The following is a 14833-nucleotide window of genomic DNA, read 5'->3' on the forward strand; positions in this document are numbered from 1 at the left end:
GGGGTGGTAAGACTATTTATAGTGTCAAATAAGATTTTTGGATTTCTCTTTGAAGAAATTATACTAGCAAAGTAAGTTTCTCAGGCTTCTTTTACTAATACATTGAAAGAGAAACAGATCTCTAAGGTATAGGTAATGAATTTCAACTCAGAGAAGGTAAAGAGAAGTTGCTGGACCCCCCCCCCCCCCCCACAATATACAAGTGTATGCTGTCAAATGGGCAAAAATAATGCATGTTTGCTGAAGTTTCATCATCTGCAGCACCTGAGTCAACATTGTGCAGCAATAGCATGTTTAAATAGAAGGAAATGTCACTGCAAGGCAGAGTTGTAGCACTCTGGAGTGGAGTGGCTTCATGATTAACAGGAATTTGCAAGGAGGCAGTGTGTGATTTAAAGATGGTGATGGTGATGATGATGATGATGATAATTAGTATAGATGATAGCATTGTGCTTGTTATCCTACTATCAGCTACTGCTGGTGGTCACTCAGTCGGTCAATGTCCAGTAATGCAGCAGAAGATTTTAGGCGTTGTCTTTGTAGATGACATAATTTCAGGGCCAATTTTTTTTTTGTCCTAGTCCACCCCTGTTTATGATGCAGTGTGACTCACTGTGAGCTATAAAAGTGAATAAAGATGTCACTGATATTAGCAGCAACCTGGATGCGGTTTGAGCAGTTTGAGGATATGTAACTTATATACAAAGGCTGTTATCAGTGCTGTTGACTTGTTGCTGACTTCCAGTGTTTGTCAGCAATGTTGGCAGATTTTATTCTAGACTTAAGGAAGCAAAATTTGGACTCCAGTTGGTCTTTGCCGATTGTCTGCATCAAGGGTAAGTGAAAAATCATTATAAAACACAGGAATCTGCATCATATTGGACCTGATCATGCTGCTGCTAGATTTCTGCACCCTCCTAGTGAGGAGGGGTGCTTGTATGAGGGTGACTGATACCTGTCTTTCATGATGTATTTGAACCTCTTTCAGTATCACATAAAGTCATGTAGTATTGTTATTATTAGACTGTTAAATGTGTTACTGATGTTATGCTACCTTGCAGCGACTGGTTGTGAAGCCTGATCAGCTGATTAAGCGCAGGGGAAAGCTTGGATTGGTGGGCGTGGACTTAGACCTGCAAGGTGTTCAGGACTGGCTGAAACCACATCTGATGAAAGAAACCACAGTAAGATGAAGGGTGCTGCATATCAGTTATGGAGAAAGAACAATCACAAAAACATGCATGCACTCATGAACACAATACACAAATGTACATTTCAGAAGCTTTAAATTGGGTGATACATCAGACATTTCAGTACTTTAATAATTTGTGGTAATTATAAATCAAGTTTCAAGTTTGGTTTATTTGTCACATACATAGTCATACACAGTATAACTCGCAGTGAAATGGTTGAGAGTGCTCTGTCCAAACTGAGGAAAAAGAAAACAGGGGTGCAGAGAGAAATATATTATTCTATATATGTACAAAATTATATTAACAATGTATGTACAATATATGCATATTATGTTTATATACACAATGTACAATGTATATGGTTGCGTATATATGTATGTACACAATGTACACCATTTTGTAAAATGACATATTTACAGTTTTTTATGTTACATGGTGGTAATTTAATATATATACCGTTATTTTACATGGTGTTGGTGGTCCCCACAGTTTATCAGTTTCCCTGATTCAGGGCCTGAATGGCCTGTGGGAAGAAGCTCCTCTTCAGACTCTCTGTCTTGGTCTTCAGGGAGTGAAAGCACCTCCCTGACCTCAACAGAGAGAATAGTCTATTGTTGGGATGGGTGGGGTCCTTCACAATCCTCCTGGCCTTGGTCTGGCACCGCCTGTAGTAGATGGTCTGCAGGTCAGGAAGTTCCGTGTGAGTGATACGCTTTGCTGAACGCACTACCCTTTGGAGTGCTTGTCTGTCCTGCTTGGTGCTATTCCCAAACCAGACTGTGATGTTCCCTGTGAGGATGCTCTCGATAGTGCAGGTGTAGAAGTTCCACAGTACCTTGGAGGGCAGTCTGAAATCTCTTAGGCGTCTGAGGTGGTAAAGACGCTGACGAGCCTTCTTTGCCCGGGAGTTGGTAGGGCGGGACCAGGACAGGTCCTGTGAGATGTGAACACCATCTCCTCCAGGTAGGCCCTCTCATCATTGTCCGAGATCAGGCCCATGACAACGGTGTTGTCAGCAAACTTGACAATGATGGTGGAGCTGGAAGGGGCTGTGTAGTCGTAGGTGTACAGTGAATAGAGCAGGGGGCTTAGGACACAACCCTGAGGAGCTTCAGTGCTGAGGGTGAGGGTGGATGAGGCACAGTTGCCCACCCGTACTGATTGTGGTCTGTCTGTTAGGAAGTTGGAGATCCAGTCGCACAGGGATGTATGCAGTCCTAGATTCTAGTAGGGAGTAGAGAGGGGATGATGGTGTTAAATGCTGAACTGTAGTCGACAAACAGCATTTTAACATAATTACCCCTCCCTTTGTCCAGGTGAGTCAGTGTGGTGTAGAGCAGATGTGCAATTGCATCATCAGTGGAGCGGTTGTGGCGGTATGCAAACTGCAGTGGGTCCATGGAGGCTGGCAGTGAAGATGTGATGAAGTCTCTGACTAGCTTTTTAAAGCACTTCATCACGACTGATGTGAGGGCAACAGGGCGGTAGTCATTGAGGTTGGAGGGTCGAGGTTTCTTCAGGACGGAGACGATGGTGGATCGCTTGAAGCTGGATGGGACGATACCGAGCGTCAGAGAGAGATTGAAGATTAAATGTTGATTAAATGAGAGATTAAATGTTGCGGAACATAAGAAGAAACGTAGAATTGAAGAACCGGCAAGCTAAATGGGAGAGCAGCCGAGCTAGAGATGAGAGCAGAAAACACTGGTTTGTTTTATCAGAGGTGGAGATGAGAGCAGAATAAACACTGGCCTGGCTTATCAGAGGTGGAGATGAGAGCACAATAAACACTGGGCTGGCTTTTTTATGTTGGTGGTTTACTAACTACACTATATTGCCAAAAGTATTCTATGCCTTTGTATACATATGAAATTGTGGGACATCCTAATTTTAATCCATAGGGTTTAATATGATGTCAGACCACCCTTTGCAGCTATAACAGCTTCAACTCTTCTGGGAAGGCTTTCCACAAGGTTTAGAAGTGTGTTTATGGGAATTTTTGACCGTTCTTCCAGAACCGCGTTTGTGAGGTCCGACACTGATGTTGGATGAGAAGGCCTGTCTTGCAGTCTCCCCTCTAATTCATCCCAAAGGTGTTCTATCGGGTTGAGGTCAGGACTCTGTGCAGGCCAGTCAAGTTCTTCCACAGCAAACTCGCTCATCCATGTCTTTATGGACCTTGCTTTATGCACTAGTGCACAGTAATGTTGGAACAGGAGGGGGCCAGCCCCAAACTGTTCCCACAAAGTTGGGAGCATGAAATTGTCCATAATCTCTTGTTATGCTGTAGCATTAACAGTTCTTTTCACTGGAACTAAGGGGCAGAGCCCAACTCCTGAAAAACAGCCCCACACCATAATCCTCCCTCCACCAAACTTTACATTTGGCACAGTGCAGTCAGACAAGTACAGTTCTCCTGGCAACTGCCAAACCCAGACTTGTCCATCGGGTTGCCAGATGGAGAAGCATGATTTGTCACTCCAGCGAACACGTCTCCACTACAGTCCAGTGGTGGTGTGCTTTACACCACTGCATCCGACACTTTGTATTGCGCTTGGTGATGCAAGGCTTGGATGCAGCTGCTTGGCCATGGAATCCCATTCCATGAAGCACACTATGCACTGTTCTTGAGCCAATCTGAAGGCCACTTGAAGGTTGGAGGTATGTAGCAATGGACTCTGCATAAAGTTGGCAACCTCTGTGCGCCTCAGCATCCACTGACTACACTGTCATTTTACATGGCCTACCACTTCACGCTGAGGTGGTGTCATTCCCAATTGCTTCTACTTTGTTATAATACCACTAACAGTTGACTGTGGAATATTTAGTAGCAAGGAAATTTAACAACTGGACTTGCTGTACAGGTGTCATCCTATCATGGTACACTGCTGGAATTCAGTGAGCTCCTGAGAGCGACCCATTCTTTCACAAATGTTTGTAGAGGCGGTCTGCATGCCTAGTTGCTTGGTTTTATACACCTGTGGCCATGGAAGTGATTGGAACACCTAAATTCAATGATTTGGATGGGTGAGTGAATACTTTTGGCAATATAGTGTATCTACTGAGAAAAGCCAACCAGATTATTATTGTTGTGGAATTTAATGTACCCTTGTAATTGTAGCGGTATAGATAACCTTAGCTAGCTAATTCACTAATATTATCTGACTACTTTGCTAATGATGTTTTTTGGTTTGTTTGGGCTAGCTTTTATTTTCAGATCATTTCCAGTGCTACTGTTTGCATTCTCATCACAGAAAATGGCTACCTAACCCAACATTTTTCTTCTCATTATCAAGTTTGAATTTTGAGCATGGAGTGCATGGTTAATGATGGTTAGCTTGATAAAGTAACCTAAGGGGTTATCTTGGACTAATAGCTCATGTAAGGTTACATTGCATAACTAACCCTAACCCTACCTTCTGTACAGCAGTATTTTATTCTCATATATAAATACATTTGCTAACAAATATTCCCTAACTTAACAAATATTCCCTGACTTGAACCATTAACACCTGCAAGATAAAGTTGTCTTTCTGTAACAGCCTGTCTGTAGTGAAGACAATGAATGTCTTGCAGAAACCCACAGAGTTCTGCAACACTTTTTTTGCTATCTTAAGAAAGAAACCAGAATAACCACTTTTATCTTGGATGTCTAGTGGCCTTAGCTGTTTGTAAGAAGCATTATTAAAGTTTATAATTGAATGAATAAACCTTTGTACCCAGTAATAAAGCTCTGTATCATTCTATTCCTGGTGAACCTACCTGCATATGTTTTCAGAGGTCATTACACTCAGATCACATATCTCTTTAGTAATGCTTCCATACACAAACTATAATATAAAATAATAAAACAGTAAAACAATATTCATTTTATTACTTCATTTCCCTCCTTTTGTGACTAAGTCTTGAACAACTCTACAGCTGTTCTTTTCATCCATTTATTTAATTATACCATATTGAATTACTTTTACTATTGTGTTTGTTTACCCTCATTTAGAATCACAGAAAACATTTGGTTAGTAATTGTGTGGGTAATACCTTCTTGCAGAAGCTCATTAACATGTCACTACTATTTGTACAATTCCTCCTGTGTTATCTCCCTTACATTTTCACATTAGATCATGCTGATATAAGCATCATGTTTCAGCAGAACAGTGATCCCAAGCACAGGACTAAAGCAACATAGGAGAATGTCAAACATTCTATTTGACCCATTCTAGAACATACCGTTGGGTTTAAGTTCAGATCAATACATTTGGGGAATATGGAAACTGCAGTGTTACGCAACCAACCTGAGTGTTATCCAGTGTTGTCCAACCAATCTGGAGCAAAACTACCAGTAAAATGGGTGAATTCACTCCCAAAAAGTGTATAATGCTGTTAGAGGTACCATCCAGAGCTAGTGCAATTTTCCTAAAAGATTTGATGACACATGATAAATTTTGACATTAGTATTTTTAAGATCATTTTGATGTACTGGCTGGAACAATCTGTATGTGTTTGATCCAGACTAATCTGATATATTTTAAGGGGGACCGAATGCTTTTGCAAGGCTCTGTACAACCTGACATATGTTTAAGGAAGAGAGCTTAAGAGGGATTAAAACATCACATCATAAGAGGGAGAGTGTTATCACAAATAATATCACAGCTGTGGTTGTGCCACAGACACAATAAGAAGGCGAGTGCCATAGATTATCACAGCCAAGATGTTATGCAGGATGATGCGCAACCTTTTAAGCAGTAATTCTACAAGATGAAAAAAGAAAATAGTGAAGGAATTGCTAACATTTAAAATAAATATTTTATTATATAGTTTTTATAGTACTACTAAGTAATGTTAGTTTGAAATGAAAGTGAAAAGCAAAGATGGAAAAACAAAAGAATTAGAAGAGAGTTATTTAAGGTATTAATCACTTGCATCGCTGTGGCCTCAATGTATTTGTTTGCCATCACAGCAGTCAACCTAAAGGTTTTCAAGAGAATGGTAGCACAAGAATTTCTTGTGCTTCTGTGTTCACACACTCAGATAAGGCTTCATAAGCATGACACAATGCCAAACTGCTGAACATTATTCAGATAAGGATGTTTTACATTCTACTAGTCTTAGAGTTGTCTGTTTACCTAACGTTTACTACTGTTAAACTTTCAAAGATGTTTAACGTTCAGTGCAGATATTTAATACTGTGAAGTGCATAACCCTCAGAAAATATCTTTCCCGAGAAATACTTCTGTGTTCACAGGATTTCCATTTAGATTTCCCGAAGGAGACTGATTGCAAATTTCAGAACTTTTACAAAGCTAAACTTGCCTTACACACATTTGAAACTTGAAATGTTCAGTAAATGTTTAAATGAAACTTCCTGTAAATCATCCCCTCAGACATTTCAATGTTTTATTTTGACACAGGTTGGAAAGGCGAAGGGCATCCTTAAGAACTTCCTCATTGAACCATTTGTGGCCCACTCGCAGGTAATTCCTGGAACCTTCTTAAACAACTATACACGTACCTTCACACGTAAATACCAGAACTATCATAATGTTATAACCTCTGTTAACCACTATAATGCACCTTCTCGCATGCAACTAAAAAAAACAGTTTTTATTAGTCTTATTTGTAAATCTTTTTGTCATTTTTGTTTCACTTTACAACTAGTATCCAAGAAATTGCAAGAGGTTGCATCTGTCAGTACTGTCTCTTTGTCTGCCTGCCCCCCTCCCACAGGAGGAAGAATTTTATGTGTGCATATTCGCTACACGGGAGGGTGACTATGTGCTGTTCCATCATGAAGGCGGGGTGGACATTGGAAATGTGGATGCCAAAGCACAGCGCCTACTAGTGGGAGTGGATGAGAAACTCGGCGTGGATGCAGTTGTCAAGCAACTACTAGTACACGTTCCTGATGGGAAGAAAGGGTGAGTTCTTTGTTGAGATGGCAAAAAAAACATCAGGCCAGTGGAATTAGTAAAAGGCCTTTGCCAGAGGGCTGTATACCCACAAGCTGCACACCCCAGTGCTAGGGTTGGGGTTGAACCCAATTGAAGTGAGGCTACAGAATCATCCCAGGATTTGACTTCTAGCTGGACCTACCTCTCTCACACATTGATTTGGTTCATCTTAAAGATAAAAGTATACAACTTACATTAGCATTTCATTGTAGAATGTGTAGTTAAATGAAGAGTAAACCTCTGTTATGTTGTATAAGCTGTTATGACCAGTATCACCAGTGTTCATTGCAACTACAGAACAGGCTTAAGCAGACGCTCAGTAATGTCTGCAATAACATGTATAGTAAGGAAGCACTAGCGTTGGGTTGCCACCATATTAACCCTTCTTGACTGGCCTTAAAAATCTGCTGAAAGCAGAGTTCTGTGCACAGTGGCACCTCTGTTGTGCTCTCTATGCCTGTTGGGTGAAATGGACAGCTGATCTGACCCTAAAAGACATACATTGTTGCACCTTCAATGTTGGCCGAAAGTCTGCGGTGAAGTGTAGGCTAAATGTGTGGTATTAAGTAATCCATGTTGATATTTTTGAGCTGTCAGTATTCTGCATAGTGCAGTATCTCATGCAGCAGGTGTTGCACAGATGTCAGCTGTGTACGTTTTGTGTCTGCAGGGTTCTGGCTAGCTTCATTGTGGGCCTCTTTAACCTGTATGAAGACCTGTACTTCACATACCTGGAGATTAACCCCCTCGGTAAATACCTCTGTATCACATCATATAGCTTTGATGAATGTTATCTAAGGGTAGTGGAGGGACCCAGTTACGACAATATGCACAAATTTGCATCAGGTAAGACCCCTATTCAGATGTAGAAGACTAAGATATGAATTTCTCTGTCTAGTCCAATTGGTCCAGTATCACTATAAGTGGGTTCTTTTCACTTGTAGCACTGAGCAATAGCAACTGGTACTGCCTTCAAGTAGAAATACAAAGTATTTCAGGAAAAATGCCCCTTATTAAAGGAATACTTAAAAATTTAATAACGTATTCTCTATGTGTCGTGTCTGTATGGTCTGTTACCATAAACAGTTTTGACACATTCCAGTACTTGCCAAAGAAAATTGGAATGCACATTTAATGGACACCCAAGTGCAATTGTTGTGAACCAGATTAACATCTGTCTTTAGGCTTTTGTTATAAGTGTGCTAAGACATTAGATTTAAAAAGTCCAGAGTATTCCTTGATGTTGTTTGAATTTTATATGAAAGTGCAGTGGTAAATTGGTAGTTAGTAAGCATCTAGTTAGCAAATGTTAGCAGCTTATGATCATCAATGATTAGTGAAGCAGCTACACACTGTATAAAGCACTAGCTACAGGTAGAGGATTTGCAGAAATGTAGTTTATTGAAATTTTTATTTTTTTTTTTACAGTTGTACCCGATTGTTCAGTAAGTAATGTAAATATGTTTGGGTAGTGATGGGGTCTGATTCACTGTTCATTTTTAATGGTGTGTCTGGTATGATTCACACCTCAGTGTGCTTTTCTACTGGTGTGTGTCTCAGCATCACCTTCTAAGTGCTGATCCCATATTCCTGGAATAACTGTGAGCATACATCACCCACGTCAATAGGGAGTAGCCACAGTGTTCAAGTACTTCCTGTCCCTGCTCTAACACCTGTGTTGTTCTGTGTAGTCGTCACCCAGGGTGGAGTGTACGTTCTTGACATGGCTGCTAAACTTGATGCCACAGCCGACTTCATCTGCAAGCCTAAATGGGGAGATGTGGAATTCCCCCCTCCATTTGGGAGAGAGGCTTACCCTGAGGTATAGCCAAACACACACACACACCACACACACACACACACACACACACACACACACACACACACACAAACTATACTAGAGATGGAACCAGTATGATATCACTTATTGAAATCGGGCTGATATCAGCAAAAGTGCTGGATCATATTATCAGTAAAGAGATTTTAAGGAAACCGATCCGATACCATCACAGTCCAACATGAAAATATCACAGCAACGCTTTGCAGCACATGTGACAACAGCCAGGTTAGTTCGAGCAGGTCACATGATAACAGCTGTAGAATGTGATTTCCATTGCTGTCATTTAGATAACCCAGTGTGGAGAACAGGCTACTTGCCTTCTAGTGAGAGCATTTAAACAAGACACAATTGCATTTTAGCAGTTATCACTGACATTTTACATTTATAGTATTTAGCAGATGATGATCTAGTGTTTGAATAAGAGATTTAGGTTTAAAACCATGTTATAAAACCATGTTCTGAATTGTTCACTGAGCTTGGCAATTGGATTGCAAATATATTGTCACCAATCGAGGAGACACCATCAGTGCTTTCTTGATGTTGATGTGTTGGAAAGAGGAAAAGTAGGCAACTATAAGGATCTTTGACTGGGTCAGAGCATCTCCAAAATAGCAGGTCTTGTGGGGTGTTCCTGATATGCTGTGGTTCACACCTACCAAAAGTGGTTCAGGAAAAGATAACCGATGAACTGATGACAAGGGTCATGGACACCCAGTGCTCAGTGATGCTGGTGATCCGATCTCGCAAAACAGCTAATGCATCTTAAATTGCTGAATAAGTTAATGACTATGCACTATGATAGAAAAGCGTATGGGGTTGCATAGACACAGAGCAGAGTGTCCATTCTGACCCCTGTCCACTTCTGAAAGCACATGTGAGCATTAGGGCTACAGTAATAGATTATTTTAGTAATTGAGTAATCAGATTCAGGGAAGAAGGCAGAGACAATGTGATGTTATGATGGGAAAGCTCGATCTTGGCATTAATGTGGATATTACTTTGACACATGCCACCTACATAATAATTACTGCAGACCAAGTTCGCCCCTTAATGACAACAGTATTCTCTAATGGCAGTAGCCTCTTTCAGCAGGATAATGCACAATATATGAGGGGACCTACACCCTATTAGGGAGGTGGTTTTAATTTTATGTCTAACATTAATGTTAGGTGTATACAATTTACACACACATTGTACACACTGTATACATTACACAGAAACTATAATCATTGCTCACAATTTATACACATTACAAACAATACTCAGTGTATATACTGCACACACGCGCACACACACACTATACACAGTACTGCCCAGTCTGTACATATTTATGTATTTTCTTTATCTGTTTTTATTTGTGTGGACAAAGCCTAATATACTTGTGTGACTCTACATGCATTTGTGTGTGTGTGTGTGTGTGTGTGTGTGTGTGTGTGTGTGCGCATGCGTGCGTGCATGCATATATGTGCCTGTATATGCGTGCGTGCATGCATATATGTGCATGCATGTATTATGTGCAGGAGGCCTACATAGCAGATCTGGATGCTAAGAGTGGCGCTAGTCTCAAACTCACCATCCTGAACCCAAGAGGGCGGATCTGGACCATGGTGGCAGGAGGTGGAGCCTCAGTTGTGTACAGGTACATCAGATTAAGTTATTTAGAAAGTAAAATAACAGTTTCTTTTATCTGTCCATCTCTCCTGTATATGTAGTAACAGATCAGGCTCCTGGTTGGGTGTAATTGGACAACCCTACAGCGCTGGGGTGTAATTAGACACGCCCCATACAGTCCGGGATTGCAGCAGTTCGTTTCCCTGTTCTAACCAAACTGTCTTGAGGGCTTGAGCTTAACCCAATGAGCCATATGGAGGGGAAAAAAAAAACTAATTCAATTATTGAAAGGGAAGCTTCTGACTTCCCTGCCAACTTAAATATGTTTTAAATGTTATTTGAGAAATTCTTGGAACATATCTCCTTTTTTCAGGGCTCTGAAATGACTAATGTTGGATTCCATCTCCAACCCAAGTGTGAGTGTTTAGGGGCTCCAGGCTGACAATGAGAGAGTTGTTTGCGTGTTTGTGATGTTTGTGTGTTTGCTCAGTGACACCATATGTGACCTGGGTGGAGTGGATGAGCTGGCCAACTATGGAGAATACTCTGGTGCACCCAGCGAACAGCAAACGTACGACTATGCCAAGACCATTCTCTCCCTCATGACCCGCGAGAAACACCCAGATGGTGTGTGTGCATTTGTGTGATTTTAAGAGAGATTAAAAACAGTATTCCCTTTACTAAACCTCCACTGTGCAACTGTGTATACCCCAGTTGTGCGTCAAACAGTGGTTTAGTTGTAACTGTTGAAACCCCTTCTCTCAGCTGTTTCTACCCCCTCTCATTCTGCTTGTGCGTTTTCCTGTTTTCGTCTGACAGGCAAAGTCCTGATCATTGGGGGCAGTATTGCTAACTTCACCAACGTGGCTGCTACCTTTAAAGTAAGAGTTGTCTTCAATCTGAGTCATGAGTGTAGTTTACACACAGTTACCCTAAAACTTGCATTAAATTAACACCATTTCACTGCGTGTTGTACTGTGTATGACTATGTATGTGACAAATAAACCAAACTTGAACTTGAAATTAACAGGCGTTTAAAAGAATTAAAAAAGCCTTTTTAACCATTAATTGATTCAACATAAATTTAAGTTATTTTTTTTTAATTGCATAAGTTAAATGCTGATGCAATTGATACATGCTATTAAACTGTTGGGTTCAAGTATACTGTTTACACTTCCTATTCATTGTAAATGTCATTTAGCATGAACATTCATGTTTGATTTACTGCAGTTATCAGCCACTTCATTAGAAACACCTTCCCTTAGCCTGGAGATGCATATTTCTGTTAGCACCTTTTTAATGTCTAACTCCAGAGCAATGTTTGCTTCCAGAGCAGGTTGCTGACACGTGATTGCTGCAGGCTGTTTGTTGCAGGTGTTTAATTTCATTTCCAAAGATGATGCAGAGTAACTGCGTGTGGTGTCTCTGCTGCCCTGCAGGGCATCGTCAGAGCCATTAAGGACTACCAGGGCCCTTTGAAAGAGCACGAGGTCTCCATCTTCGTGCGGCGTGGAGGACCGAACTACCAGGAGGGGCTCAGGGTGATGGGAGAAGTAGGTAAGACATGGGCTCAGGGTTAAGAACTTTGGAAAATATCATAAGCATTCATGAATCTGTCTAGGTCTTCTAAGTAATTTGTGTGTGTTAGTGTTTTATAAGGGTCTTGGGCCTCATAAGCTCTAGAACATTTAATTAATACAGTAAGTCATCAGTTCAAGAAGGAAACGTCTAGAATTTAATTTGTTCAGAGTGAAGCTGAATTGTAAGATTTAATATCTTTTGTTTTGCACTTCCAGTTTTACATTTTTCACTGATGTTTTGACACCATTTTTCACTGTGTCCTTGATTTGCCTGCAGGAAAGACCACTGGGATTCCTCTTCATGTCTTTGGCACAGAAACACATATGACTGCTATCGTTGGGATGGCACTCGGCCACCGACCAATCCCAAACCAGCCTCCTGTAGCTGCCCACACAGCCAACTTCTTACTGAACTCCAGTAGCAATGCTGCAGTAAGTGTGTGGGTGGGGACTTCATTTAAATGCTCCAGTCATGTTTATTTTTGTTTGATCATCTGTTTGTTTCCTTATTATTCTTTGGATGCTTAATTTAAATGAGTTTGTGATGGTAACTGGAAATGTCTCCTCAATCCACCTTAGTGTATTGACACTTATGTCATTAGAGGCTGGTCCTGCCTTGTTTGTGATGGTACTGTGACTAGAGGTGCATGATATATCTGTGACCAATATATTATTTGGTAATGAGGACAGTTTTGATCTTATCAGTTCGATATTGGTTTTTCAGGCGATAATCTAACTGAATTTTGATCAGTCCAGCAGGTTACTATATATATAGTAATATTACTACAGTTATTAGAAATATGCTAAAGTGTAAACTAACCAACTCTTATTAAGACCTTTGTAAAGTGCAACCTTTTGTTTGGAAGAATTTTCACATCAGATTTAAATTGTTAATTCGTTCATTTATTTTTTGTTGTTTACTCATTAAGCAAAGTATCTTGATTTTGTTGACTGTAGTTTTGCAGTTATGATTTTTCTGAGCTTTCTTATACCTGCAGGCATAAAATGGAACTTAACATTTTAGAAAGGTTAGAAAATAAAATGCAGTGTTTTTGTTTCCCTTTGTTTTTAGAGCAACATATTTACAATAATTGTGATGTTTGTGACATGGCTGTGTAAAATTTAATGAACCATTTTTAGAGTTTAATATGTCTTATACCCAGTGCACTTCATATAAATTATGGTTTGAACTTGCTTTAAAATGCATAAATGTTAAAATATTGTTATTGGCTGCAACCAGGTGCTAATGATCAGTTATTATGTTAACCCAAAAAATTCAAAATTGGTGCATCCCTAACCATGACCAGTCTCTGAATGCATGTCCTTTCTTTCTACTTTATTCATTATCTACTTCATTTTGCTTTCAGACTCCAGCAACAACTAGAACAGCTTCATTCTCTGAACACAAACTGGCCAATGACATCACACCTGCCAAGAAGGCAAAGCCAGGAGTTCCACCAGGTGACTGGACCCCTCTGCTACTCTCCCTAAATTACCATGGAACTGGATAGAGAAAAAAAGACCGTTCATCTGAGGTGGCAGAACAGGAAAGAGTAGCGCAGTCAGGGTTCAGTAGTGTGGTCATTCTCTCAGAATTAGGCTTGAGTAGCATGGTCATTCTCTCAATCAAGTTTGAGTAGCGCAGTCACGCTCTCAGAATCAGGGCTGAGCAGTGTGGTTCATTCCCTCAGATTTGGTATTTAGTTGCTGCAGGTGTGGAGGTGCAGCTGACACTACCCGGAAGTGCTCTTCACCTCTTACTGGCTGAGCATGGCAGAGAGGACTATGTAATGGCACCAAATAAACAGAGAACATGAATAAGGCTCCAGTTACCATAGAATGGGGTAGGCTTGGCTGGCTGGGCCTTGTCAGGGCTAGGTGAGTAAGGACTAATGACGCTGTGTGGGGGGGTTTAGACCTGGGCACAAGCACATTCCTCTCCTGCTCTTCTGTCTGTTCGCCATCTGTCCTCGCTCATTCTTTTTCTCATGGTACGCCTCCGTCCTGCTATACTTTAATATGCTTCCTTTCTCCAATCGTTCATTTCAATCATTCCCCTTTCTTTCTTTCTTTCTTTCTTTCTTTCTTTCTTTCTTTCTTTCTTTCTTTTCTACTCATTCTACGTTCACATCTGTAAGTGCGCCCTCTTTTCAAAATGTGCTCTGTGAAGGGTGCACTCAATAGATATGGTACAGGTAAGAGTTTAAATATTTCTCCTGTTATACATTCTTCCTTGACCCCTCTCACCCTTTAGTGCCTCTGCACAGATAGAGGATTGGCCCTTGAGCTGTCTGTGTTCATGCAGTGCACAGGACCAGAGAATGCGGCATTATGATTTTGACTTGATGCACTCAGAGGTTTCCCAGTGGTCTGAGGCCTGCAGGTGTGTGTGTGTGTGGGTGTCAGTATGTGTGTAGAATGTAGGGCAGTTGAATGTGTAATGCCAGGCTACTGCAAACTCTAACCCAACTCTAAACCCACTAAAACCTACTACATACCCTAACCTTATTACAACCCTACTCCAAATCCTAACCCTACAAACAGGCATTTGGTGTTAAACGAGCTATGAAAGTATGGATAGCCTGGTTCTGAGGACTTTGCTGGGAAATACTGGTATGAAGTAATGCTGTGACCCATATAATGACACCACACACTGACTTC

General features: G+C 40.8%; 1 protein-coding gene across 3 annotated transcripts in view; it reads left to right on the forward strand.

Moving 5' to 3' along the window:
- Positions 1-14833, forward strand: part of aclyb (ATP citrate lyase b) — a 29952-nt gene that overhangs the window by 4683 nt on the left and 10436 nt on the right. For 2 of the 3 annotated variants that reach the window (XM_035533497.1, XM_035533498.1), the window contains exons 3-13: positions 1062-1184; positions 6602-6664; positions 6918-7108; positions 7812-7891; positions 8833-8963; positions 10502-10620; positions 11083-11219; positions 11412-11473; positions 12032-12149; positions 12450-12604; positions 13540-13633. In XM_035533497.1, the coding sequence (XP_035389390.1) occupies positions 1062-1184; positions 6602-6664; positions 6918-7108; positions 7812-7891; positions 8833-8963; positions 10502-10620; positions 11083-11219; positions 11412-11473; positions 12032-12149; positions 12450-12604; positions 13540-13633 (1273 nt within the window). Of the gene's footprint in view, positions 1-1061; positions 1185-6601; positions 6665-6917; positions 7109-7811; positions 7892-8832; positions 8964-10501; positions 10621-11082; positions 11220-11411; positions 11474-12031; positions 12150-12449; positions 12605-13539; positions 13634-14310; positions 14368-14833 lie in introns of all 3 variants that reach the window. The other variant, XM_035533496.1, reaches the window with a different exon arrangement.

The sequence above is a fragment of the Electrophorus electricus genome, chromosome 14 (genome assembly GCF_013358815.1).
Source record: "Electrophorus electricus isolate fEleEle1 chromosome 14, fEleEle1.pri, whole genome shotgun sequence".
NCBI classification, from domain to species: Eukaryota; Metazoa; Chordata; class Actinopteri; order Gymnotiformes; family Gymnotidae; genus Electrophorus; species Electrophorus electricus.